Here is a 26,884-nt window from a genome sequence, read left to right on the forward strand (position 1 = left end):
CCTCGACTGCAATGGAGATCGGTGAACCCCAAGGAGGAGGCCGACAAGAGAGCAATGGTAAAGCCGCTGGTCACCCCGTACGCACAGCAGCGCTGGCAGTGCAGATCGTAGTCCATGAATAGGGATGATCGGCCCTTTTACACCACAAATCGTTCAGATTCCTGCGATAAGCCAGACCGAATTTTGTAAAAGTAGACTAAACAAGGTGCGAGGATTCCCTCATATGCCTAAAAAGCGACACAATGGGCAGCCGGTCTACTGTACTGGAGGTGCGCGGCCTCCATGCACTTAGTGGTGACCACTGGCGAGCTGTCAGGTCGTCCCCCGATACAAAGGGGGCTTCGTGTAAATAGCAGTTGGATAGAAGTTCCTGTTCTGCTGAATTGTAGGACTTCGTTTTACGACTGAAATTAGAATGAAGTTTCTTTTCCCCGTCCGTGCGAAGCGCAGGTCAGTCTAGAGATAATTAAGGGGACCCTCTGGCCAGACAAAGAAAGATGGCTGCTCGGCTTCTCTGACCCTTATGCATGTTGTATGCACTACACCAGCGTTGGTCATAGATAACGCTACTAATACGCGGTGTGCAGCAGGCGGTCGGCGCGCTCATCCTTCTTTCTCCAGACCTCGAGGGTCATTATAGAAGAACCCTCCCAGCAAAACTATTCTGCCTAGTGCAGGACCAGGGGGCGGAGCATAACAAGGGTAGAAGGAGAACTCCTGTCAGGCTCCACCCCTTAGTCCCTGCGTTGGGGTATTCCTTTTAATCTTTGGCTGGTGAGGCAGATACAAGTAATTCTTAAAGGACCCCACTCACTAGAATGGTAGAGCTTCCTTAGAGCTGCGTGGCGGTTACACCTCTACCCGCTAAGCCGCTGCCAAATCTTTGATTATCAAGGCTGTACTCTTAGCCAGCAGGACACTCCTCCAGGGTTCACGGGATTGTGGCATCCCAACTCTCTGCTCCCTGTTGCAGTCGCTGCTCGTGTTCTCTCACTGCCGCGGCTCTCAGATGTTGGCGATGGCAATTTGGCTGAGAGCTGTTGGCATTTATTAGTTTTCTGCAAAAACAGGGCAGAGGAAGTCAGAGACAGGGGCTTATTCTGGGGATGGCGGTGCAGGCGGCACACTAGTCACCAGACTGTTTCCTGCTTTCAGAATGAAATCCGTACAGACTTTGACGAACTCTACAGAGTCATGTCGAGACACGAGGAGTTCCGTTGGATGACACTGAGAATAAAGCGGATGGACGATACTTGGATCGAAGCAATAAAATCTCTGGCTGAAAAACAAAATCTAGAGAGACGGAAAAGGAAAAAGGTAAAGGAGCGGTGGCTGCGTCCGTGGAGCGCTGAAGGATTGGAGGCCCTCAGAGGATAGGAACGGCCCCGAGACCTGATGAGGGCCGCTGTAAAAACAGATGTAGCAGATTGTGACAGAGCGGCGCCGAAAGTTATCGGAACCAAACCCATCGCAAAGTATAAACACCTCACCCCTCCCAATAGTGCGGCCCACCGTGATGTCACATCGCATTAACCCCTTCCTGCTCCAGGGCGTAAGTTTACGTCCTGGGGATAGCGCTGGATCACATATGACCCACGCTATCCTGCAGCTGGAGCCGGCTGTCAGTCACAGCCGGCGTCCCGCTGCAACAGTGGGGGGGTGGGGGGGGGCATCCCCTGTGTAAGCAATAAGGCATGGCAGGGCAGTAGCGATCATCAGGGCTGTGGTGGAAGTCCCCCAGGGGGACACAAATGTTGTAGGAAAAAAAAAAAGATTAAAAAAATTAATTAAAAAAAAAAAAGTAAAAAAAAACCCCTTTTTATGCTTTTTCTCAGATTAGCATAAAAAAAGGTAAAATTAAACCCCCCACATATTTGGTATTGTCGTACAATACGTTGCACATGCTTTTGACTGTGCACGGAAAAAGCGTTAAAAAATAATAAGCCCTCCTAGAGCTGCGTACATCAAAAAAAAAAAGTTACAGGACTTTGAATGCAGCGATTTAGAAAAAAAAAAGATTTCCAAAAAAGGGTTGTTATTGCAGAAAAGTGGAAAAACCTAAAAAAAAATGTAAAAATTTTGGTATCGCTGTAACCGTACCGACCGCAGAAAAAATGGACTGTGTCATTTATGCTGCATGATTAACGCTGTAAAAAAAAAAAAAAAAAATCTATGGCCGAATTGATGCGTTTTCTCTCCCTGCGATCATAAAAAAAAAAAGTCTTACAATATAGTCAAATGTACCCAAAAATGATGCTGATAAAAACTACAGTTCGCCAGGCGAAAAACAATCCCTTATACGGAAAAATAAAAAAATGATGGCTTTTGATAAATGGAGAGGAAAATCCGCCAACAATCCCTGCGTCCTCAAGCCCAAAATAGGCCGAGTCATGAAGGGGTTAAGAGTCCAGCTCAAGGAAAATGCCCTTTATTTCTCATCCTGCTAGACCTGGAACGGCCGCCTTACCTCACCACTACTCCATAGTGAACGCGTTCTATAAATGACCATCACGTTATGATTTGCTGCATGCCACGCCCGGCCGTCACCAGGTCTGTACTGCCCCGACAGGGATGCCCGGCCGTCACCAGGTCTGTACTGTCCCGACAGGGATGCCCGGCCGTCACCAGGTCTGTACTGCCCCGACAGGGATGCCCGGCCGTCACCAGGTCTGTACTGCCCCGACAGGGATGCCCGGCCGTCACCAGGTCTGTACTGCCCCGACAGGGATGCCCGGCCGTCACCAGGTCTGTACTGCCCCGACAGGGATGCCCGGCCGTCACCAGGTCTGTACTGCCCCGACAGGGATGCCCGGCCGTCACCAGGTCTGTACTGCCCCGACAGGGATGCCCGGCCGTCACCAGGTCTGTACTGCCCCGACAGGGATGCCCGGCCGTCACCAGGTCTGTACTGCCCCGACAGGGATGCCCGGCCGTCACCAGGTCTGTACTGCCCCGACAGGGATGCCCGGCCGTCACCAGGTCTGTACTGCCCCGACAGGGATGCCCGGCCGTCACCAGGTCTGTACTGCCCGATGCCCGTTGCCCCCATGGGTGTTTTTATTCTGCAAGCTGCGGCGGCGTTTCAGAATGAACCTAGTTGGACTTGGAGCTGCGAGCTCGGGTGACTGGCTGCACTCTATATATTAGCGGGAAGGGGAGTTGTCCGTCTTCATGCAGTGGGCAAGGAGAGGCCAGCCCGTGACTCGGAGCAGCAGGGTTCATGCTGCCGAGTGCCGAAGACAGGAAATTGCATCTCTTTACAGTTCCCTTCCCTTTTTTGTGAGGCAGTTGAATCATAAAATGGTAGAGATGGAAGCGACCTCCGGGGTCATCGGGTCCTGCGGGCTCATCGGGGCCAGCCCCCTGCTCAGTGCAGGATCACTAAATCATCCCAGACAGATGTCTGTCCGGCCTCTGAAGACTTCCATTGAAGGAGAACTCCCCACCTCCCGTGGCAACCTGCTCCACTCATTGATCCCCTCACTGTCTAATATCTAATCTGTGTCTCCTCCCTTTCAGTTTCATCCCATTGCTTCTAGTCTTTCCTTGTGCAGATGAGAATAGGGCTGATCCCTCTGCACTGTGACAGCCCTTCAGATATTTGTAGACCGCTATTAAGTCTCCTCTCCGCCTCCTGGCTATACGGATGCTGTATATCGCTGCAGCCAGTCATGAGGTCTCTGAGTGGGTCGTTACCATCATCTGCCAACCGTAACCGTCTGAACACGCAGATTTACTGACAAAGCCGGACAGAATGATCGCTGATGACTTGTTACCTGGACGTGCAAGAAATCTCACTATTGATGATGCTGCGCCCCCTACGGGCGGTCAGCAAGGGGCGCGTTTATAGAAGTCCCACTAAAGGTATTGAGAGCAATGAGATCTGCAACCCCCTATAGTCTATACACAAGTGACCAGAGTATAAGTGTAGACCCCCAAACACAAGAACGGGGGATACAGCGGGCCAAACACGCCAGAACCCCCCACCCCCGTATTCTGACCCCCCCCCCCCCCCCCCAGCCCGGTTTCCCTTTAATATGCGCAGGAACAATCTGGACGCCTTCCCCTCGTCACCGCGGTATCTGACCACCCGATTGTGCTTGGTTTGCGCATTGTTGTGAAATCCAATATGGCGTCCAGTCGCTGTCTCGCCTAGTTTCTTATCCGTTGTACGGGACAACCTTGCCCTTTCTGTTTACCCAAAGGGGTGGGGCGCCGGGCTCGTTGGGCCGCAGATTTATTATATGGTGGTCGGAGCTCCGAGTTTCAGTGGGAATCCTCTTATCTCACGCCATGCGATATGTGAAAACAATGCACAGCGCGTTCCGTGGATGGAAGGACGTGCTGCGTTTTCTGGGTGTGTTTCCGCACCGTGATGTAAATGACCCCATTGAAAACAGTCGGCTGGACACTCAGGCACGTGTAACAGCGACATCTATGAAACGCACAGAAAGCTGGACCCGAAAACCGGGAAGGTAAAGGCGGACTCCATGAGGGATAATCCACTTGGGTTTGAGGCATTGGCACCCACAGCGGGGGGCGCACACCGGCCCTCCACTAGGCAGCATGCTCTGTAAGCTCCGCCTCACCCTCTCGTCGGTTAGAGTATAGGTACCACAGCCAGTAACCAATCAGCTGGTCAGTGGGGGAGGAGCTTACAGTATAGTGCAAAACGAGGGGAGAGCTGCAGGAGGGGCGGCCGGAGGGAGAGGGGAGAGCTGCAGGAGGGGCGGCCGGAGGGAGAGGGGAGAGCTGCAGGAGGGGCGGCCGGAGGGAGAGGGGAGACCTGCAGGAGGGGCGGCCGGAGGGAGAGGGGAGACCTGCAGGAGGGGCGGCCGGAGGGAGAGGGGAGACCTGCAGGAGGGGCGGCCGGAGGGAGAGGGGAGACCTGCAGGAGGGGCGGCCGGAGGGAGAGGGGAGACCTGCAGGAGGGGCGGCCGCTGAGAGGGGAGACCTGCAGGAGGGGCGGCCGGAGGGAGAGGGGAGGCGGCAGAGCAGATCCATGCAGACGGACGGCGCTGCATGTGCGCAGAATGGAAACCCTCTGGCTTTTGGTGCTGCTTTTCATGCAGGATGTGACTCTTCGGGCTGTGCGGCGAGAATGTGCGGCGGGCTGTGCGGCGGGCTGTGTGGCGAGAACGTGCGGCGGGCTGTGTGGCGAGAACGTGCGGCGGGCTGTGTGGCGAGAACGTGCGGCGGGCTGTGCGGCGAGAACGTGCGGCGGGCCCGTGCGGCGGGCCGTGCGGTGAGAACGTGCGGCTTCTCGGCATCCAGAGCGCTGCGGACGGCTCGGTGCGGCTGACTGTTGGTGCGGATCTTTGGGAAAACATTTCACTTGCGTTGTGGAATTTCAGCACACGTTCTGCGCCATTTCCGCTGTGTGTGAACGCGCCCGCAGACTGCCTTCACGCACTGCGAGACACCGGCCTGATGTGGCGCTTGTCACGTCCGTTTTACTCGTTAATGTGAGGCGTTGATGCAAAAACGCCTGATATCACCTCTCTGAAATCCCGATCCTCCTTGTTTCACGCCCGTCGGAGGATCGGCAAGTATTTCCCATTGATCTCAGTGGAAAGCATCACATGGCCCTCGCGCCTCACGGCCTGCAACGGGTTTGACTGGCCCAGGGAAAACAATGGCCGATGCCTTCCAAGGGCCGCGAAAAAATAGGACATGCAGCAATTTTCTACTTGGCAGAATCCCTTGTGTGGGACTGCAGCTCATATCTGCTCGCCTTACTGCGGACATATCTGCATCCTCCATGTTCATATCTGCTCGCCTTACTGCGGAGGGAAACGGACGGACATATCTGCATCCTCCATGTTTTTAGTAAAATGGCGCAGTGTGAAAGTGATGTGACCGGCGCAGCGTGCAGTGGACCATGTGCCCCAGGAGAGGAGCAGCGCAGCCATCTTGGTTTATCCTGTTCGAGACCCATTTGACTTCCCGGACACAGCCACTTTGTTTCTTGCTAAAATAGCGCCACCCATGAGTTGTGTGCAGTATTGCAGCTGGACCTCATTCACTGCAGTGGAGCGGAGCTGCAGACGCCATATTAATGGCTTTGTCCTCCAGGATAATTGCGTAATTGTTGGCAGTCTGACTGCTGAGACCACACAAGTCATGCCAACGGGGTCCCAAGGTCCCAGAATAAATGGACCGGTGGTCTCGGTGTGTTACCACTCCATTCTCTCTGACTACTGCGATGGTCCTATTGAAATGTATGGGGCGGGGCGTGCAGCACCACCCCTACATCCTGTTAGGGACCCCCTATTCTCGTGATCAGATAGTTCTGCTGTGCATTTGGTAATACGCACCATCTGTTATGTCCTGGTCTTCTGGTTCATGAGCGGAATGCCAGAACCGCAGTGAAGACTGGCACTCGCCTTACTACAACTTCAGAGTGACTGTTCCTGTCGGTACCACTAGGTGGAGCTTTCTGAGCATTGATTGATTCTATACAGCCTGCAGTGAGCACCCCCTAGTGCTGGGATCTGGCATTACACTCTGCCTGTTTCTAGGAGTTTGTGGCTGGGATCAGCGGTTGATCGTTTTCTCTTCTTCTTTCAGATTCTCGTTCATCTTGGGTTACTGACAAAGGAATCGGGATTCAAGATAGCGGAGAACGCGTTCAGCGGCGGCCCGCTCGGCGAATTAGTGCAGTGGAGTGACTTAATTACATCGCTTTACTTACTGGGCCACGATGTCAGGATTTCGGCTTCAATAGCTGAGCTGAAAGAGTAAGAAGATTATTCCCCCTGCTAAACCGCGCGAGATCGCAGGCGTGTTATTTGGGAGCTGAGATCGGCGCCCTCGTTGTGGATAAGGAGCTTACGGCTTTAGTGGCTAATCATCTCAGCGGCGTCGCACAACGAGAATTGTAGAAGTTGGATGCGGAACCTCTTGAATCCATTCCGGAGCATCACATATAGCAGCCGTAGAGCGTAGAGACCGGCGGTGTATTCCAGGTAGTCGTGTATCGCCCGGCTGGAAACCATCTCAGAATGGCGAATAGTTGCGTGTAAACGCTAAGCGGTTTCCGGTAGTCGCCCCTCCCCCTCGTGGTGATCAATGCGGCAGATCCACCGTAATACACAGCGGAGCCTTGAATCCCGCTGCAGATCCACACGCAAATCTAACCCATCAATTGGCCGAACGCGCATCCCGCCGCCAGCTGTGTAAGCTCCAGCAGCACCCAATGGGGAGAGGCGGTCGACATGCCGAGCTCTGAACCCCTGATCTCCGCGGCATAAAGGGGGGCGTCCCCCTCCACGTCCCCAAAGCTTCGGCCGATGGCGGCCATTGTCCAGCTGTATAAATGACAACTGGGCCAAAAGGTGACTTGTGATCGGGGCGGAGGGTAACCGCACGCTGGGGCGTTTGGCGTGGGGCATTGGGCATTGGCACAGGCTTCACCTGTTGCGAGCGGCGCACGATGCTTTGAGTTCACTACAGATGCAGAATGGGGCCTAAACCTCCCTCCATGCTGCAGACTGACAACCTGTGCGAGCGCTCGGTTTCCATGCTGGTTGTATCCGCAGAGGATCGGAAACGCTCATCCACTTTGCCGGTACTGTAAGTGTTGCAGACTTTCCGTGTAGCGGTTGACCCGCCCCATGCGACTATGGCCTCCGGGTTTATGAAGGTGATGGACACCCCTGATGAGGCTCCATTAAGCGGTCGTCTCATTCGGAACATCCCGCTGATTTTGAAGGTATCCACGGCCAGAAAAGTATTGCGCCTGCAACCATCTGTGGAGGAGAGATGTGATCAGTTGGATGGCCGTCCAGGAGACCCTGTAACGGCTCCTCATGGGGGTCCTCAGAGGGATATCCCCTCCATAGCGGCATTTTCTTGATTTCCATCCGAAGGCTCTGGTCTGATTTTCGATGACCTCTGCTCATCCATCCACCATTATACCCCCCCGTCTGTGTAATGAGGTCTCGTCTAAACGCCGGCGTTCCTCTGCCATTAAAGTGTAAATGATTGGCCACAAATATGTAGATATTTCATCAGTCTCATTAATCGGAAAGGATTTGGAATCCTCCCAACTCTTAATCGCCAGAGAAAGGGCGAATCGGGAGCGTAGCGCCATGGAGTACGAGCGTTGTAGGGAGGATATAGAGCAGCATTGACTCGTCTTCTTATCACTCAGGATCATGAAGAAGGTGGTGGGGAACCGATCTGGATGTCCGACCCAAGGAGACAAGGTGGTGGAGCTCATCTACATTGACATTGTGGGCCTCGCTCAGTTCAAGAAGACCCTTGGACCATCCTGGGTTCATTACCAGTAAGTCTTGTGATTGGATGTTCTTCATAACCCAAACCAATATAGAAGGCCAGTGGTGATAGGAGAAATGCTTGGAGAGTCTACTTTGTGGAACATTAACCCCTTGAGTGGCATGCCCGGAAATTTTCCAGGGCGAGCTCCACTGCCCATAGCGATATAGCCCATCTTCCGGGCTCTGTTTCACTATGGAACCTGCAGAGCACAATGCTGTGGCAATGTGCTCTGCCTGCACAGTCCCACACAGAACAGCGAAAAAAGAAGGGAGACATTATCCATCTGCCGGAAATCTCCGGCTTCTATTTTCAAACTTCTGCACTGCTTTCTTTACAGATTGCTATGGAGACCATCGGCTTATCAGAAGCCAGCTGATGGTCCCTGTGGCGGGGAGAGCTGGTGCTTGGCTGTCAGAGGATAGCTGATGGTCCCTGTGGCAGGGAGAGCTGGTGCTTGGCTGTCAGAGGATAGCTGATGGTCCCTGTGGCGGGGAGAGCTGGTGCTTGGCTGTCAGAGGACAGCTGATGGTCCCTGTGGCAGGGAGAGCTGGTGCTTGGCTGTCAGAGGATTGCCAGGCACCAACTGTACACAGCAGAGAATAAAAACCCTCTCTGCTGTCTATGCGACTGCAGCATGCAAAGGGCTGTCACCATCGGACCCCCGGAATGTGATCAGGGGTCCTGATGGGTCTCTGTGAAAGTCCCCTAAAGGGACAACAATTTAAAAAAAAAAGAGAAAAAAATTATTTAAAAAATAAAAACCCTTGTCTCCCTTTACTTTGTAAAAAGGAAAAACAAAATGACACATGTGGTATCCGTGCGTCATAATGACCCAGAGAAGGTGTTAGTACATTATTTAACCCCTTAATGACACGGCCCTTTTTTCCCTCCCCTTTTAAAAAATCATAACTCCTTCATTCATCCATCGCTGTCGCTGTATGAGGGCTCGCTGTTTTTTGTGGGACGAGTTGTAGTTTTCAATGTACCATATAATGTACTGAAAAACGTTTACAAAATTCGAAGTGGACTAAAATGAAAAAAAAATGACATCCCACCATCTTTCAGTGCGTCTTGCTTCTACGGCGCACAAACTGCAGCAATGACCTGATGACTTTATTCTATGGGTCGCTGCGATTACTACGATACCAAACGTGGATAGTTTTTTTTTTTTGCTGTAATACTTGTATTATTTTTTTTCAAAGACATTTAATTTTTTTAAATTATTTTCTGCTGCATCTTCTGTGCGCAATAACTGTTTTATTTTTCCATCAACGCACTTGAGCGAGGGCTCGTTTTTTGCCAGATGTCCTGTAGTTTACGTTAGTACTAATTTGGAATACATATGACTTTTTGATCGCTTTTTATTGCATTTTTTCTGGGAGACAGGGTGACTGAAAAAGTGCATTTCTGGCGTTCTTTATTTTTTTTTCAGACTCCGTTCACAGTGTGGGGTAAATAATGCGCTACGTTGATGGATCAGACTTTTACGGACGCGGTGATACCAAATATGTATTTTTCCTTTATGATTTAGATTTTTTTATTATAGATATGTCAAAAGGAGTAAACTTTCATTACTTTTTTTTTTTTTACTCTGAAAAAGTTACGAAAAAGGAAAAAACGATTACAATTTGGTCTTGGCATAATCGTACCGGCCTGCAGAAGGACTTTAATATATCACTAATACTGCTCAGTGAACGCAGGGGAAAAAACAATAAAAAGCACGCAGGAATGACAGATTTTGGTAATCTTGCCACTAGAAAAAATGGAATGAAAAGTGATCAGAATTTTACATGTTCCTAAACATGAGATAAATGAAGACCAGAGTTCATCCCTCAAAAAACATGGCCGTCTAGAGCGCCGGCGCTGGGAAATAACATTATTACGGCTCTTGGAATGTGGCGACACAAAAGCAAATTTTAGGGAAAAAAATGTTTTAAAAGCAAAACATGAAAAAAACGGTATAAACCTGGTATCGCTGGAATCGTGTGACTCAGAGTAACGTTACCACACTATTTATTCTGCACGCTGAGCGCCGTAGAAAGGAAATCCAAAAACGGCAGAATTTCTTTTTTTTCCCCCAATCTCCCTACAATTTTTTTTTTTTACAAACCTTCTGCAATACATTATATAGACCCAAAAATGATGCCATCAAAAAATACAACTTGTCCCACAAAAAACAAGCCCTCGTATGACTGGGTCAATGGAAAAGTGAAAAAGTTATGGCTCTTGGTGTTAAAGAACCTGCCCTGGTGGGTCTAACAGGGGGGGGTAAGAAACCCGTCACTGAAGGGGTTTAAAGAAACCTGCCCTGGTGGGTCTGACAGGGGTAAGAAACCCGTCACTGAAGGGGTTTAAAGAACCTTGCCCTGGTGGGTCTAACAGGGGGGTAAGAAACCCGTCACTGAAGGGGTTAAAGAACCTGCCTGGTGGGTCTGACGGGTAAGAAACCCGTCACTGAAGGGGTTAAAGAACCTGCCCTGGTGGGTCTAACAGGGGGTAAGAAAACCCGTCACTGAAGGGGTTAAAGAACCTGCCCTGGTGGGTCTGACAGGGGTAAGAAACCCGTCACTGAAGGGGGTTAAAGAACCTGCCCTGGTGGGTCTAAACAGGGGGGTAAGAAACCCGTCACTGAAGGGGTTAAAGAACCTGCCCTGGTGGGTCTGACAGGGGGTAAGAAACCCGTCACTGAAGGGGTTAAAGAACCTGCCCCTGGTGGGTCTAACAGGGGGGTAAGAAACCCGTCACTGAAGGGGGTTAAAGAACCTGCCCTGGTGGGTCTGACAGGGGTAAGAAACCCGTCACTGAAGGGGGTTAAAGAACTGCCCTGGTGGGTCCTGACAGGGGGGTAAGAAACCCGTCACTGAAGGGGTTAAAGAACCTGCTCTGGTGGGTTTTGACAGGGGGGGGTAAGAAACCCGTCACTGAAGGGGTTAAAGTACCTGCTCTGGTGGGTCTGACGGGGGGTAGAAAACCCATCACTGAAGGGGTTAAAGAACCTGCCCTGATGGGTCTGACAGACGGGTAAGAAACCCACCACTGAAGGGGTTAAAGAACCTGCTCTGGTGGGTCTGACGGGGGGGGAAGAAACCCGTCACTGAAGGGGTTAAAGAACCTGCTCTGGTGGGTTTGACAGGGGGGGTAAGAAACCCGTCACTGAAGGGGTTAAAGAACCTGCCCTGGTGGGTCTGAGGGGGGTAAGAAACCCACCACTGAAGGGTGTAAAAAAACCTGCCCTGGTGGGTCTGACAGGGGTAAGAAACCCGTCACTGAAGGGGTTAAAGAACCTGCCCCTGGTGGGGTCTAACAGGGGGGTAAGAAAACCCGTCACTGAAGGGGTTAAAGAAACCTGCCCTGGTGGGTCCTGACAGGGGTAAGAAACCCGTCACTGAAGGGGTTAAAGAACCTGCCCTGGTGGGTCTAACAGGGGGGGTAAGAAAAACCCGTCACTGAAGGGGTTAAAGAACCTGCCCTGGTGGGTCTGACAGGGGTAAGAAACCCGTCACTGAAGGGGTTAAAGAACCTGCCCTGGTGGTCTAACAGGGGGGTAAGAAACCCGTCACTGAAGGGGTTAAAAGAACCTGCCCTGGTGGTCTGACAGGGGTAAGAAAACCCGTCACTGAAGGGGTTAAAAGAACCTGCCCTGGTGGGTCTGACAGGGGGGTAAGAAACCCGTCACTGAAGGGGGTTAAAGAACCTGCTCTGGTGGGTTTGACAGGGGGGGGGGGTAAGAAAACCCGTCACTGAAGGGGTTAAAGAACCTGCCCTGGTGGGTCTGACGGGGGGTAAGAAACCCATCACTGAAGGGGTTAAAGAACCTGCCCTGATGGGTCTGACAGACGGGGAAGAAACCCGTCACTGAAGGGGTTAAAGAACTGCTCTGGTGGGTTTGACAGGGGGGGTAAGAAAACCCGTCACTGAAGGGGTTAAAGAACCTGCCCCTGGTGGGTCCTGAGGGGGGTAAGAAACCCATCACTGAAGGGGTTAAAAAACCTGCCCTGGTGGGTCTGACGGGGCGGTAGGAAACCCGTCACTGAAGGGGTTAAAGAACCTGCCCTGGTGGGTCTGACGGGGCAAGAAAACCCCGTCACTGAAGGGGTTAAAGAACCTGCCCTGGTGGGTCTGACAGGGGGGTAAGAAACCCGCCACTCAAGGGGTTAAAGAAACCTGCCCTGGTGGGTTTGGACAGGGGGGGGGTAAGAAACCCGTCACTGAAGGGGTTAAAGAACCTGCCCTGGTGGGTCTGAGGGGGGTAAGAACCCACCACTGAAGGGGTTAAAAAACTGCCCTGGTGGGTCTGACAGGGGTAAGAAACCCGTCACTGAAGGGGTTAAAGAACCTGCCCTGGTGGGTCTAACAGGGGGGTAAGAAACCCGTCACTGAAGGGGGTTAAAGAACCTGCCCTGGTGGGTCTGACAGGGGTAAGAAACCCGTCACTGAAGGGGTTAAAGAACCTGCCCTGGTGGGTCTAACACGGGGGGTTAGAAACCCGTCACTGAAGGGGTTAAAGAACCTGCCCTGGTGGGTCTGACAGGGGTAAGAAACCCGTCACTGAAGGGGTTAAAGAACCTGCCCTGGTGGGTCTAACAGGGGGGTAAGAAACCCGTCACTGAAGGGGTTAAAGAACCTGCCCTGGTGGGTCCTGACAGGGGTAAGAAACCCGTCACTGAAGGGGTTAAAGAACCTGCCCTGGTGGGTCTGACAGGGGGGTAAGAAACCCGTCACTGAAGGCGTTAAAGAACCTGCTCTGGTGGGTTTGACAGGGGGGGGGGTAAGAAACCCCGTCACTGAAGGGGTTAAAGAACCTGCCCTGGTGGGTCTGACGGGGGGTAAGAAACCCATCACTGAAGGGGTTAAAGAACCCCTGCCCTGATGGGTCTGACAGACGGGGAAAGAAACCCGTCACTGAAGGGGTTTAAAGAACCTGCTCTGGTGGGTTTTGACAGGGGGGGTAAGAAACCCGTCACTGAAGGGGTTAAAGAACCTGCCCTGGTGGGTCTGAGGGGGGTAAGAAACCCGTCACTGAAGGGGTTAAAGAACCTGCCCTGGTGGGTCTGACGGGGGCGGTAGGAAAACCCGTCACTGAAGGGGTTAAAGAACCTGCTCTGGTGGGTCTGAGGGGGGGTAAGAAACCCGTCACTGAAGGGGTTAAAGAACCTGCCTGGTGGGTCTGACAGGGGTAAGAAACCCGTCACTGAAGGGGTTAAAGAAACCTGCCCTGGTGGGTCTGACAGGGGGGGTAAGAAACCGCCACTCAAGGGGTTAAAGAACCTGCCCTGGTGGGTCTGACAGGGGTAAGAAAACCCGTCACTGAAGGGGTTAAAGAAACCTGCCCTGGTGGGTCTGAGGGGGGGTAAGAAACCCGTCACTGAAGGGGTTAAAGAACCTGCCCTGGTGGGTCTGACAGGGGTAAGAAACCCGTCACTGAAGGGGTTAAAGAACCTGCCCTGGTGGGTCTGAGGGGGGTAAGAAACCCGCCACTGAAGGGGTTAAAGAACCTGCTCCTGGTGGGTCTGACGGGGGGGGGGGGGGGGGGGGGGGAGGAGAGAGAAACCCGTCACTGAAGGGGTTAAAGAACCTGCCCTGGTGGGTCTGACAGGGGGTAAGAAACCCACCACTGAAGGGGTTAAAGAACCTGCCCTGGTGGGTCTGAGGGGGGTAAGAAACCCGCCACTGAAGGGGTTAAAGGGGTTGCAGTTGATCCCCTCCCCATAGCCTCAATAAGCATGAGACCCCCAGTGACCAGGCGGGCAGGCTGCTGTGCCCCTCTCCTCTTACTGCACCCATGGGAATGGAGGCTATGTCTGTCAGCCCCACTGAAATGAATGGAGTGGCAGCTTAATTCATGCTGAGTGCAATGAGGCCCTGATGAGGAGGGCGACATGGGACCCACATCCTCCGGATTGGCGGGGGGTCTCGGAGCTGCGCCCCCTATTGATCAGACCTATCACCTACCCTCATTGTGGTTCAGATCCTTCCATTCCATGCTCACCGGATAGGGGGGACATGTCTGAACACTGAGGGGCCAACTGCTTGGACCCCAATTCCCGCTGACATCACGTGCAGTTGCTGAGATGGGCGATTGGCTACTACCCATGTGGGACCAGGCTGGTGGTCCGGTCAGCAGGCGCAGTGAAAGGGGTAATGAGGTTTTGTGCGCCTCTAATAGTCTGATTGTAGAGAATGGCCGCTGGTTAACATGGTGAAGGAAGAAAAGCTCCGAGAATGGCGATACGAAGTGCAGCGCTGCCCTTGTAATGTGATCGCTGTGGCCGGACTGTCCGTGGCGGAAGACTTGTATCACTCCTGGGACTTGTATCACTCCTGGGACTGCATCACTCCTGGGACTGTGTCACTCCTGGGACTGTGTCACTCCTGGGACTGTGTCACTCCTGGGACTTGTGTCCCTCCTGGGACTTGTGTCCCTCCTGGGACTTGTGTCCCTCCTGGGACTTGTGTCCCTCCTGGGACTTGTGTCCCTCCTGGGACTTGTGTCCCTCCTGGGACTTGTGTCCCTCCTGGGACTTGTGTCCCTCCTGGGACTTGTGTCCCTCCTGGGACTGTGCGTTTGATGATCCGGCATCTGTTTCCAGTGTAGCATTGTATGTTCTGTATCACCGTCGGCCCCCAGCACTCACATTCGCGGCCTACGGGGGCGCAGAAAGCGCCGCAGCAATCATGTCTCCCCATTTCTTTCTTCAGGTGTATGCTGCGAGTTCTCGACTCGTTTGGGACAGAACCAGAGTTTAATCAGGCGCACTACGCCCAGTCGAAAGGACATAAGACGCCCTGGGGGAAGTGGAACCTGAACCCCCAGCAGTTCTACACCATGTTCCGTAAGTTGCCTCGCTTTGTTTGGATATCGCACATTTTGTAATGTGAAGGAAGGAGCATTTTCAGCCCTTTGTCAAAACCTAATGTCCCATGTCGCCCATAGGCGGCATCAGGCCTTTTTTTTAATCTGTATCATCTGCTTTCCTAATAAGGGAGATGGAATAAATCCTCCACAGCGCCACCTATTGAAAGGCAGCATTCCTTCAAGTCAAAGTCAGACTTTTTATACAAGCCTTGTTACAATGACCGGGAATTACAAGGCTTGTATAAAAAGTCTGACTGGCTCGAAGGAATGCTGCCTTTCAATAGGTGGCGCTGTGGAGGATTTATTCCATCTCCCTTATTTGCATATTACCCAGAGGAGCGTGCGTGGCCATTTGAGTCTCCTTACCTAGTTTATAGTTGCTCTCCCTAGGGAGAAAAGTTCTGCTTACCTTGCACACAAAAAAATTGAAAATGCAAGGAGGCCCAATGATTTAGCCAGTTAACCATCAAAAACAGAGATCACCCAATATCCGCCCACATGCGCTCCATTTTTTGCGCACCTATCGACTTGATTGGGCATCAATTGGTTTTTTTCTTTCCTTTTATTACACAGACTTAAAAAGGGAGAAAAGGAAAATGTCTGAGCAGTCGTACTGACTGTGATGTCCGTGCATGCGAGCGGCTGACCCAAGAACTCCGCCGTCGTACTGACTGTGATGTCCGTGCATGCGAGCGGCTGACCCAAGAACTCCGCCGTCGTACTGACTGTGATGCCTGTGCATGCGAGCGGCTGACCCAAGAACTCCGCCGTCGTACTGACTGTGATGCCTGTGCGAGTTCTTGGGTCAGCCACACGGACATCACAGTCAGTACGATGCCAGAGTACTTGGGTCAGCCACTGAAAAATCACAGCCAGTACGACCGCAGAGTTCTTGGATCAGCCGTTCACACATCACAGTCAGTACGACCGCAGAGTTCTTGGATCAGCCGTTCACACATCACAGTCAGTACGACCGCAGAGTTCTTGGGTCAGCCGTTCACACATCACAGTCAGTACGACCGCAGAGTTTTTGGATCAGCCGTTCACACATCACAGTCAGTACGATGGCAGAGTTTTTGGATCAGCCGTTCACACATCACAGTCAGTACGACCGCAGAGTTTTTGGATCAGCCGTTCACACATCACAGTCAGTACGACCGCAGAGTTCTTGGGTCAGCCGTTCACACATCACAGTCAGTACGACCGCAGAGTTCTTGGATCAGCCGTTCACACATCACAGTCAGTACGGTGGCAGAGTTTTTGGGTCAGCCGTTCACACATCACAGCCAGTACGGTGGCAGAGTTCTTGGGTCAGTCGCTCATGGTCAGTATGACGGCGGAGTACATTTTGGTCAGACGCTCGCTGTGGACTGATTCATGCTGATCCTCTGAATTCTACGCCCATGCCCGGTGTAATGGAGTTGTATAGGGATAGCGACTGTACAGGGGTTGGTGGGTGACCAATAATGTTCAGACATACAGCCAGAGTCTCAGATCGTTGTTCTTCTCACACCGCAGTTAATTAGTAAGAAGAGCAGCAATTAGGAAGAGAAAGCAGACAGGAAGGGGTGGAAACATATAAGAAATAGACCTTGATGCGCTCCTGTAGGGAGAAGCATTAATGACCATGAACTATGCCATTTACTTGGAGGGGGTCCTTTTAGACTATAGCAGAGAGGATAGCCCCCCTCCCATGAGATTCAAGGATGCTGAAGACAGTCCGTCAGGATGAATCAAAACTTGTTATTTACATTAAAATTAGTTGCAGTGGGTTGAATACGTACAGCCGACACTAGCAGGTAGGGTAGAATACGTACAACTGGCGGGTAGGGTAGAATACATACAACTGGCGGGTAGGGTATAACACATACAGCCGGCACCGGCAGGTAGGGTAGAATACGTACAACTGGCGGGTAGGGTAGAATACGTACAACTGGCTGGTAGGGTAGAATACATACAGCCGACACCGGCGGGTAGGGTAGAATACGTACAGCTGACATCAGCAGGTAGGGTAGAATACATACAGCTGACATCAGCAGGTAGGGTAGAATACATACAGCCGACACCAGGTTGGGTAGATGTAACAGCAATGTATTTCGGCGTAAGCCTACGCCTTTATCAAGCCTGTATTCATTATGTATTATAGTGCATATAGCTCACCTGATAGAAGGGCTCTCATGAGATTCCCCGTTCGCTGGGGCCCCGCCAGCCGGGACGTCGCACACCTGAATTACATCAGGCTCACATCTTGCGTGACTTTCTAGTGTGTTCCACCGAGATGTAATTGCCTGCGGACGTCTCCTCCATTGTGTGAGAAGTCCCGTGACCTCTTACAAACCGCTCTATTTCTGCGTCATTTCCCCGTCCCGGTATAATAGAATGTCGTCGATAAAACGTTTGTAAAATACAATGTGGGCATCAATCATGAATGTTTCCTCAAAATCACCCATAAACAACTCTGTCCCAATTTACTACCCAGAGCGGTCCCAATTTACTACCCAGAGCGGTCCCAGTTTACTACCCAGAGCGGTCCCAATTTACTACCCAGAGCGGTCCCAATTTACTACCCAGAGCGGTCCCAGTTTACTACCCAGAGCGGTCCCAATTTACTACCCAGAGCGGTCCCAATTTACTACCCAGAGCGGTCCCAGTTTACTACCCAGAGCGGTCCCAATTTACTACCCAGAGCGGTCCCAATTTACTACCCAGAGCGGTCCCAATTTACTACCCAGAGCGGTCCCAATTTACTACCCAGAGCGGTCCCAATTTACTACCCACAGCGGTCCCAATTTACTGCCCAGAGCGGTCCCAATTTACTGCCCAGAGCGGTCCCAGTTTACTACCCACAGCGGTCCCAATTTACTGCCCAGAGCGGTCCCAGTTTACTACCCACAGCGGTCCCAATTTACTACCCACAGCGGTCCCAATTTACTGCCCAGAGCGGTCCCAGTTTACTGCCCAGAGCGGTCCCAATGTTCTGTATATAAAATAGTTTCTCATAAATTAATTATTTAAAATGCTTTTACACGTCTGTATTTTACACGTCTGTATTTTACACGTCTGTATTTTACACGTCTGTATTTTACACGTCTGTATTTTACACGTTTGTATTTTACACGACATTCTATTATCTGTCTGGGGAAATGAAGGCTCTCCAGTCTTGTATCACTTAGGTCAATAAGACCAGTTAGAACGTGGACTTCCCAGGTAATATCCGTGGGACATTATTATCAGACCTGGAAATGTCCTCAATGGAAGAAAAAATGCAAACTATGACTGCAAGAAGATGGATCCAACGGCTGAGGGGAAACCAATATCCATATTAGGAGGAGAAGAGGAAAGTGTCCCTCCACCAAGGTGGACAGAGAGCAGGGCTACCCGCCGGGGCATACAGAAAGCATTAATGGAACCGCAAACTGTAAGAACGGCCAAAGGAAGCACTCAGAATAACCGGATTACCAAAAACCAGAAAACCTTGGATATCTTAAAGGGACCCCATTAACAGAGCAGATTCTGAAACCCTCCAGTCCAGATAGAAAATCTGTTGATAAGCAGTCGGGGCGCACCAATGTGGAGACGGGCGCTGCCAATGGTACATATGCCAAACGGGAAAAGAGAAACTCTGATGAGTCAGGAACAGGACGGCATTAAAATAGAACAACCCCGGGGGTGAACAGAATGGCCGCATGCAGCAGGACCTTCTGCTATACATGGTGTTACCACACTATCCTGGGGCCCCTGAAGCCGGCAGGGCTCCTCCGGTGCTCGGCAGGTCGGTGTGGAACCTCTCGAGGCGCCCCTGTGCAGGCTCTACAGCAGCAGGGATAGCATTGGAGGTCCCACCATGCGGTGAGCGCAGCCATCTTGTAAGGAGCACTGCACCGCGGGAGAGGTCCTGGTGAAGCCTGTCTGGACTGTGAGGGAGGAGGAGAAGGAGGCGGCGTCTATGAAGACCCCTACAGGGAGAGCAGTGGGAGTTGAGACCTCCTGCTGTGAAACTCCTGCAGGCAAAGCGGGCTGGGGGCTCTGAGCGGCAGCGGGGCCTGAGTGGCACAATCAGGGACCTCCCTAAACTACAGCTGGCAGCTCCTCATCCTGCAGAAATCCAAACTGTATGACCCATGAAAGCACCTAGTATATAGCCGCTGCCATCAGTGTGCCACACAGCAGCCCTCCCATGTTATAGCGAACACCACAGATCTCAGCAGTATATACTATATCTGCACCTGCAGCCAATACACTGCAGATCACTCAGCAACACCCCTGTACTGCGGCTGACATCAGGATCTCGTACCCTCCTCCACAACTACCACACTGGGGGACACCTGACAACCTTCCTGTACTGCGGCTGACATCAGGATCTTGTACCCTCCTCCACAACTACCACACTCGGGGACACCTGACAACCTTCCTGTACTGCGGCTGACATCAGGATCTTGTACCCTCCTCCACAACTACCACACTCGGGGACACCTGACAACCTTCCTGTACTGCGGCTGACATCAGGATCCCTTACCCTCCCCGACAACTACCACACTCGGGGACACCTGACAACCTTCCTGTACTGCGGCTGACATCAGGATCTTGTACCCTCCTCCACAACTACCACACTCGGGGACACCTGACAACCTTCCTGTACTGCGGCTGACATCAGGATCCCTTACCCTCCCCGACAACTACCACACTCGGGGACACCTGACAACCTTCCTGTACTGCGGCTGACATCAGGATCCCTTACCCTCCCCGACAACTACCACACTCGGGGACACCTGACAACCTTCCTGTACTGCGGCTAACATCAGGATCTTGTACCCTCCTCCACAACTACCACACGGGGGGACACCTGACAACCTTCCTGTACTGCGGCTGACATCAGGATCTTGTACCCTCCCCCACAACTACCACACTCGGGGACACCTGACAACCTTCCTGTACTGCGGCTAACATCAGGATCTTGTACCCTCCCCCACAACTGCCACACTGGGGGACACCTGACAACCTTCCTGTACTGCTGCTAACATCAGGATCTTGTACCCTCCCCCACAACTGCCACACTGGGGGACACCTGACAACCTTCCTGTACTGCGGCTGACATCAGGATCCCTTACCCTCCCCAACAACTACCACACTGGGGACACCTGCCAACCTTCCTGTACTGCGGCTGACATCAGGATCCCTTACCCTCCCGACAACTACCATACTGGGGGACACCTGACAACCTTCCTGTACTGCGGCTGACATCAGGATCCCTTACCCTCCCCAACAACTACCACACTGGGGGACACCTGACAACCTTCCTGTACTGCGGCTGACATCAGGATCCCTTACCCTCCCCAACAACTACCACACTGGGGTACCTGATAATCTTCCTGTACTGCGGCTAACATCAGGATCTTGTACCCTGCTCCACAACTACCACACGGGGGGACACCTGACAACCTTCCTGTACTGCGGCTGACATCAGGATCTTGTACCCCCCTCCACAACTACCACACTGGGGTACCTGATAATCCTCCTGTACTGCGGCTGCTTGACACAGTACTGCATTTATTACAACTCTGGGACATTTATACGTCCCCCAAGGGAACCTCAGCGCACTTTGCAAAATTTCCTCCAAAGGCAGAAAACACAGGGGTGGTCCCATTATGGCCCCACCAGAAAGAACCCTTCTATTGATAAACTCAAGGTATTTGTAAGGGGGAAAACCCACATGGACCCTGACCCGACGCCTACTCCGTCTACCCCCGTGGAGGTGGCCTCTGCGTCGGCTGCCTGCTTGGACCCGCCTGTTGGGTCAGTTCAGACTTTGCAACAACTACCTGAACAGCTCTTATCAGCGCTTCAAACCTCTATCGCTACCCTTATCAAAATGGATATGAGCCGATTGAGACAAGACCTCCAGAATTTAAGGGAGCGGGTCACTAATACAGAAGAAAGGGTCTCTGTGCTGGAAGACACTGTGTCTCTGATGTCAGCCACTGTCTGAGAGCTCGCACAGAAAGCGAAGTTCTGAAAACAAAAGGCGGACGACTTGGAAAATCGCTCCGGTGTAATAATCTCCAGATTGTGGGCCTGCCGGAGGAGTTCATGTAACGTTGGCTGCGTGAACTGCTCCAAGATGCTTCCCTGTTGCAGGTCTTTGTGGTGGAACGAGCCCACAGAGTGCCCATGAAGCTGCCTATACCAGGCGCTCCTCCTATTCTGCTGGCAGAGCTGCTCAACTCCCGGGACAGGGATGCGATCCTGAAAGCTGCAAGGAACAGAGGTGCTCTTCGCTATGACAATGCTGCCATATCCATCTTCCCGGACGTCTCAGCGGATCTCCAAAAGCAGAGGGCGTATTTCCGGATTAAAAGGCAACTCCGAGACTTCCAGCTGCCATATTCCATGGCGTATGGTGGATGGAGACTGCACTCCTTTCTTCTCCTCTCCGTCTGAAGCCGAGGAGTGGCTGGCCACCAGGCGTCAACCAGAGAGACTGCAATGTATATGTAACCATTCTCTTCTTTCAGGCACTGGGACTGCTACGAGATGCGCAGATAGGCACCCAAGTCACCCTCATGTTCCTCTGGGACTTTATGTTCAAAATACTTTTGTGTATGTCCAGGATGCCCATTCTCATTTATGGACTGCTATGCTCTGTTCCCCTGGGGCTGCTGTGGATGCTGTTCTCTGTCTCTTCCTTCTTCTCTCTCTCCTCTTCCTTCTTTCCTGCCCCGCTGGCACATTCTATGGGGGCCCTAGTCACTTTCTTATAGTTTACTCTAAGCTACAGATTACCTCCGGTATAGCTGAAGTTAAGCTATACTATGCAGGTCCCCCTAATATTGGGTTGCCACGTATAACAATTTAATAGTACGTGTCATACTTACTGTCTGCTCTACAACAGTTAACTAGTTTTCAGTTGGCACCATATTGCCTTAATGTCACTAAAATGTATACATCGAGAGTTTAACACCTCTTTTAAGGATATGAGGAGATATTGTTATATGGTATGTTGTTACTATGTCATAGGGACCTATTACGATGCGCAGGATCGGCAGCTTGCTGTTTGTAATCCTATGCCGACTCTCCTTATCCGCACCTTCTTATGGCTGAGGTAATGTCAGGGGTATGGGATCGGCCAGGAAACGATCCATGATCTTTCCCTGATGCACTCCTGGCGACCACATGTGGTATGTCTACAAGAGACCCACCTTAGATCTGACACTAAGAGTTACTATAACCCTCCCCCTGCATCAGTGCCCTACTGGCTGATGATATTTCATTTTCCTCATTCTCACCAGAAGCAGCAGTTATCTACAAGGGAGATATGAACATGGTTATGGACTGGTCCCTAGATAGATTTGGGGAGGGAGGTGGCCAGAAGGGCGGAGATGTGGTCACGACCCGGTTGGCCTCCATAATCTTGGTTACAGGGTGGCTAGACTTATGGCGTGCATTTCACCCCTGACAACAAGAATTCCCCTGCCATGCTGCCCACAACCATGCCTTGGCCGTATTGAATATATATTTGGATCCCCTTCCTTATTCCCGAAAAGAAATTCTATAGAATTCCTCTCTAGAGGAGTATCCGATCACTCGCCAATTTGAATGGTCCTGAAAAACCCTGGACTAGCTGTCCCCAAGATATGGAATACACCCGTTCTGGCTCTCACTGCCCTAATGACCATATACTGACCAGATCCAAATCTATTATGAGGCGCATGAGGCCTGCCCTGACGATAGTCTGGTGTGGGAGGCGTTCAAGCCCGACCTCAGAGGATGCTTTAGATCCTCAATCTCTTTTATTAAGAAAGCTGCAGCACGAGAGGCAGAGTGGTGGGCAGAGCTGTGGACAGAGCGGTGGGCAGAGCTGTGGGCAGAGCGCTGGCAGTCACTGGAGAGGGAGTTTATTCCTGACGCTAATAGGAAAAGATGGTTGCAGATTGGTAGGGACTATTTGCTATATTTAAGGGAAATAGCCCAGAGAAATCTCGTCAATCAAGTAAGTTGTTGGCCTTCATGGCCCACCAGAAGAGTGCCCCCCTCGCGATACTGAGGATTAAGTCTGCTGAGGGCGTCACACTCGCGGATCCAAGGGATATCCTGAATAGATTTCAATAATTTTATAGTACCCTGTATCAATCACAAGCTGATTCTTCCCCTACAGAGCTAAATACCGCTCATATAGGCCCATTTTGGTGTTAGACACTGATTATAAGATCCTCACTAAAATATTGGCCTGTCGCCTAAATCGAGCTATAAAAGAAATCTTACATCCTGACCAAGCGGGTTTTATCCCAGGAATGCCTACCTTGGACAATATTAGAAGGACACAGGTAGTCACGCAGGTGGGCTGGAGGTGGGGATCGGACCGGGCCTTGGCTTCATTAGATGCTGCTAAGGTGTTCGATTCTGTCAAGTGGCCATATTTAATAGAGGTACTTCGGAGGTTCGGATTTGGAGAATCATTTATTAAGTGGATCTCTATTCTGTATAGATCTCCAGTAGCCATAGTTGTGGTAAATGGTCAGACTTCCACCTCCTTCGCACTACACAGGGGCAGGCGACAGGGCTGCCCACCCTCTCCCCCCCCCCCCCCCCCCCTCTGTTTGCTATTGCCATGGAGCCTTTGGCTGTAATAGTTCGGCAGCATGGGTCATACCAGAGCGTTGAGATCAGATCTAGAGAGGATAGGTTTGTACGCAGATGATTTAATATTATATATGCTTTCATCTAGGCACACTTTGCCACTGCCTATCTCTCTAATAGATGGGGTTGGGAGATTTTCAGGCTTACGCAATAACTGGCAGAAGTCTGATTTTATGCCCCAAAACTGAAGGCTTGGCAGATAGGAGAGGTGTTCTACAACCTACAGGTCACTTCCCAATTTAAATATCTCGGGATTGATATCTCTAGGGATCACGCTCTGATCTTTACGTGAATGTTGTTCCCCTATTAACGTCTCTGCAACATAAATTCAAAACATGGAGTACCCTGCCACCATCTGTGGCCAGAAGAATAAATCCTATGAAAATGATTCTTCTCCCCAAGTACTTATATTGCCTAGAACACGCAGACAATAAGACCAACTCATCAGTAGTGTCCTTCATTTGGGGGAAATCTAGAGCTAAGCTTCATATGGAGACCTCACCGCGCCCTAAAGGCATGGCAGGAATGACGCTTAGCCAGACAGATTGGGTACATTCGTCACTGGTTGTCGAACGCCCCTCTCCCAAACTCCGAACACCACCTAATGGTTTTTCTGTCCCTCTGGATTGTTCTGGAGAAACTGGAGCTGATGGCCAAGCAGATGCTGCTTATTCATCAATTGGCGGTTAGAGTGTGGCAGACATGTAAATCACTTACTAAATATGTAGATTCCCCCATAGAAACCCATCTGTGGCTCCCACATCTTGTGAATCTACCAGATAAGCAGTTCTGGGTGAACCTGGGAATTATCACATTGGAAGATCTATGTATTAACGGGATACTAGCCTCCTTTGAACAACTCCAGCAGCTGTAGCAAGTCCAGAGGACTGGATTCTATAGATATTTGCAACTCCGACACGCTCTTATGCACAACTCCCAGAACCAAAGCAACCTCTTTCTCTATACCCTTTGATAGGCATAATGCAGACTCAAGGCCCCAGGGGTCTGATATTGGCATTGTACACCCATCTATTGCATTCTAGAATTTCCTATATGCCAATGTCAGTGGTAGATCAATGGAGGGAACTTATCCCCTCCCTTACCGGTGAGCAATGGGATGTTACCACGGTATCACCAGCTGCAAATAATAAATTACCTCAATTGTATATACTGCATCAGTGCTATCTAGCACCGACTAGGCTGTATAAAGTGTACAGGGTGTCTACCAACCAATGTCATCGATGCCAAGCATCGGGGGCAGATTGTAATCATTTAATATGGAGCTGCCCAAATATCTACACATATTGGAGGGAGATTACAGAATTTCTAAGCCAGCTAATGGAGGTGCCAATTTCACTAGACTCGGTCATATGCTTGTTGGGTGTTTTGGATGAGGAGTAATGGCAATTGGCAATTTCACAATCGGATATTTCTTACTAAAGTGTTGTTCCTGGCCCGCAAAGTGATAGCCGTACGCTGGGTGGATAGGAGTTCCCGAACGCTCAGTGGGGCAGAATATTGTTAATTCTAACTTGCTGTATGGAAACATAGTCTATAAAAATAGAAAATGCCCGGAGAGATTCGACAAGGTGTGGGGGGAGGTGGTGTGGGGGGAGGTGGTGTGGGGGGAGGTGGTGTGGGGGGGAGGTGGTGTGTGGGGGGAGGTGGTGTGGGTGGAGGTGGTGTGGCTCGACGGGCACAACTTTCACACAAGATTTGTGTATTGAATAGAGCTGCACCTAGGGCTGGTCAATGATTTGGGTGCCAAATGTCCATCTCACCCGACACTGTAATCTAACACACTAACGCATTGTATGCCTAGGACTGTTGTAAGCAATGTACCTCTGTAATTCCCCCTTAAATGTGCCATGTATACAAAGTTATTTTCTCCTATACTGGATGGCATATTTGTTCCATAACACCCTTAGATTGTGGCTCTAGAATGCCTTTGGGGCGGACTATAAATACTCGCACTGACTTAATATCCCAAGAGGCTATAAAAAACATGGCGTGCCGCAACACTTTTTGGTAAAACATAATAAAGATATTGTGAACCTCCGATTAACCCAACTGGAGAGTATAAATACAAGGTCTTTTACACGGCTTGGAGCCAGAATTTAGATTAAACACGTGGATTCCAAATGGACTGAACAAAATATTGGAAAAAATCAATTCCCTTTTTAGATATTTTATCAATAACTGTTTATTTATATTAATCAACACGTTTCATCATTGAGGTCTATTCTACCCCGCTGTATTTAGAATTTTACTTATTGTGAATGAACATACATTTTAATGGAAGGATTAGCGGCAATACCCATAGCACGTCTATATATATATTTATTGGTTTTATATTAGCAAGGCGATTAATTTATTTATTTATACCTGTATATAAAAAAATTTTTTATAGGTTCCAATTTTATCAATTCTCTTTATTCATAAGAAAATGTATTCAGATTCAATTCAAATGCATTAGACTTGACAAAAACGGGTGCCCACTTGTCCTCCATTAAGCTTTATAAATAAAGCTATTTTCATGAGGTCACAGGACCTCTCACACCATGGAGGAGACGTTATCACGGGATTACGTCTCAGTTAAACGCATATGCTGAATCACTCGCCATAATCTTTGAAAATTCCTGGAGAACAGGAGAAGTCCCAGAAGATTGGAAAAGGGCAAATGTTGTCCCTATCTTCAAAAAAGGGAAGAAGGTGGATCCAGGAAACTACAGGCCTGTGAGCCTGACTTCTATACCAGGAAAGCTCTTCAAACACATTATTAAACAGCATTTATGCAAGTATTTGGATAAAAATGGAGTAATTAACCAGAGCCAGCATGGGGTTGTAACAAACAAGTCATGCCAGACTAATTTAATTTCCTTCCATGACAGAATCACCGACTGGGTTGATCAGGGAAATGCGGTGGATATAGTATATCTTGACCTTCAGTAAAGCATTTGACAAAGTATCTCATACCAGACTTATTGTAAAAATGACCAAATCTGGGATCGACAAGGCAACTGTTAGGTGGATCCACAACTGGCTGAGTGATCGTACTCAAAGAGTGATCATAAATGGCTGCACATCCAAGTGGAAGAATGTATCAAGTGG

General features: G+C 50.7%; 1 protein-coding gene across 2 annotated transcripts in view; it reads left to right on the plus strand.

Annotated features, from left to right (window-relative positions):
* Nucleotides 1-26,884, plus strand: part of MGAT5 (alpha-1,6-mannosylglycoprotein 6-beta-N-acetylglucosaminyltransferase) — a 186,907-nt gene that overhangs the window by 117,418 nt on the left and 42,605 nt on the right. For both annotated transcript variants that reach the window (XM_066575135.1, XM_066575136.1), the window contains exons 6-10: nt 1-57; nt 1,156-1,317; nt 6,571-6,740; nt 8,156-8,290; nt 14,983-15,116. The exon at nt 1-57 is cut by the window's left edge and continues 15 nt beyond it. In XM_066575135.1, the coding sequence (XP_066431232.1) occupies nt 1-57; nt 1,156-1,317; nt 6,571-6,740; nt 8,156-8,290; nt 14,983-15,116 (658 nt within the window). The remainder of the gene's footprint in view (nt 58-1,155; nt 1,318-6,570; nt 6,741-8,155; nt 8,291-14,982; nt 15,117-26,884) is intronic.

Source organism: Eleutherodactylus coqui, chromosome 8 (genome assembly GCF_035609145.1).
Source record: "Eleutherodactylus coqui strain aEleCoq1 chromosome 8, aEleCoq1.hap1, whole genome shotgun sequence".
NCBI classification, from domain to species: Eukaryota; Metazoa; Chordata; class Amphibia; order Anura; family Eleutherodactylidae; genus Eleutherodactylus; species Eleutherodactylus coqui.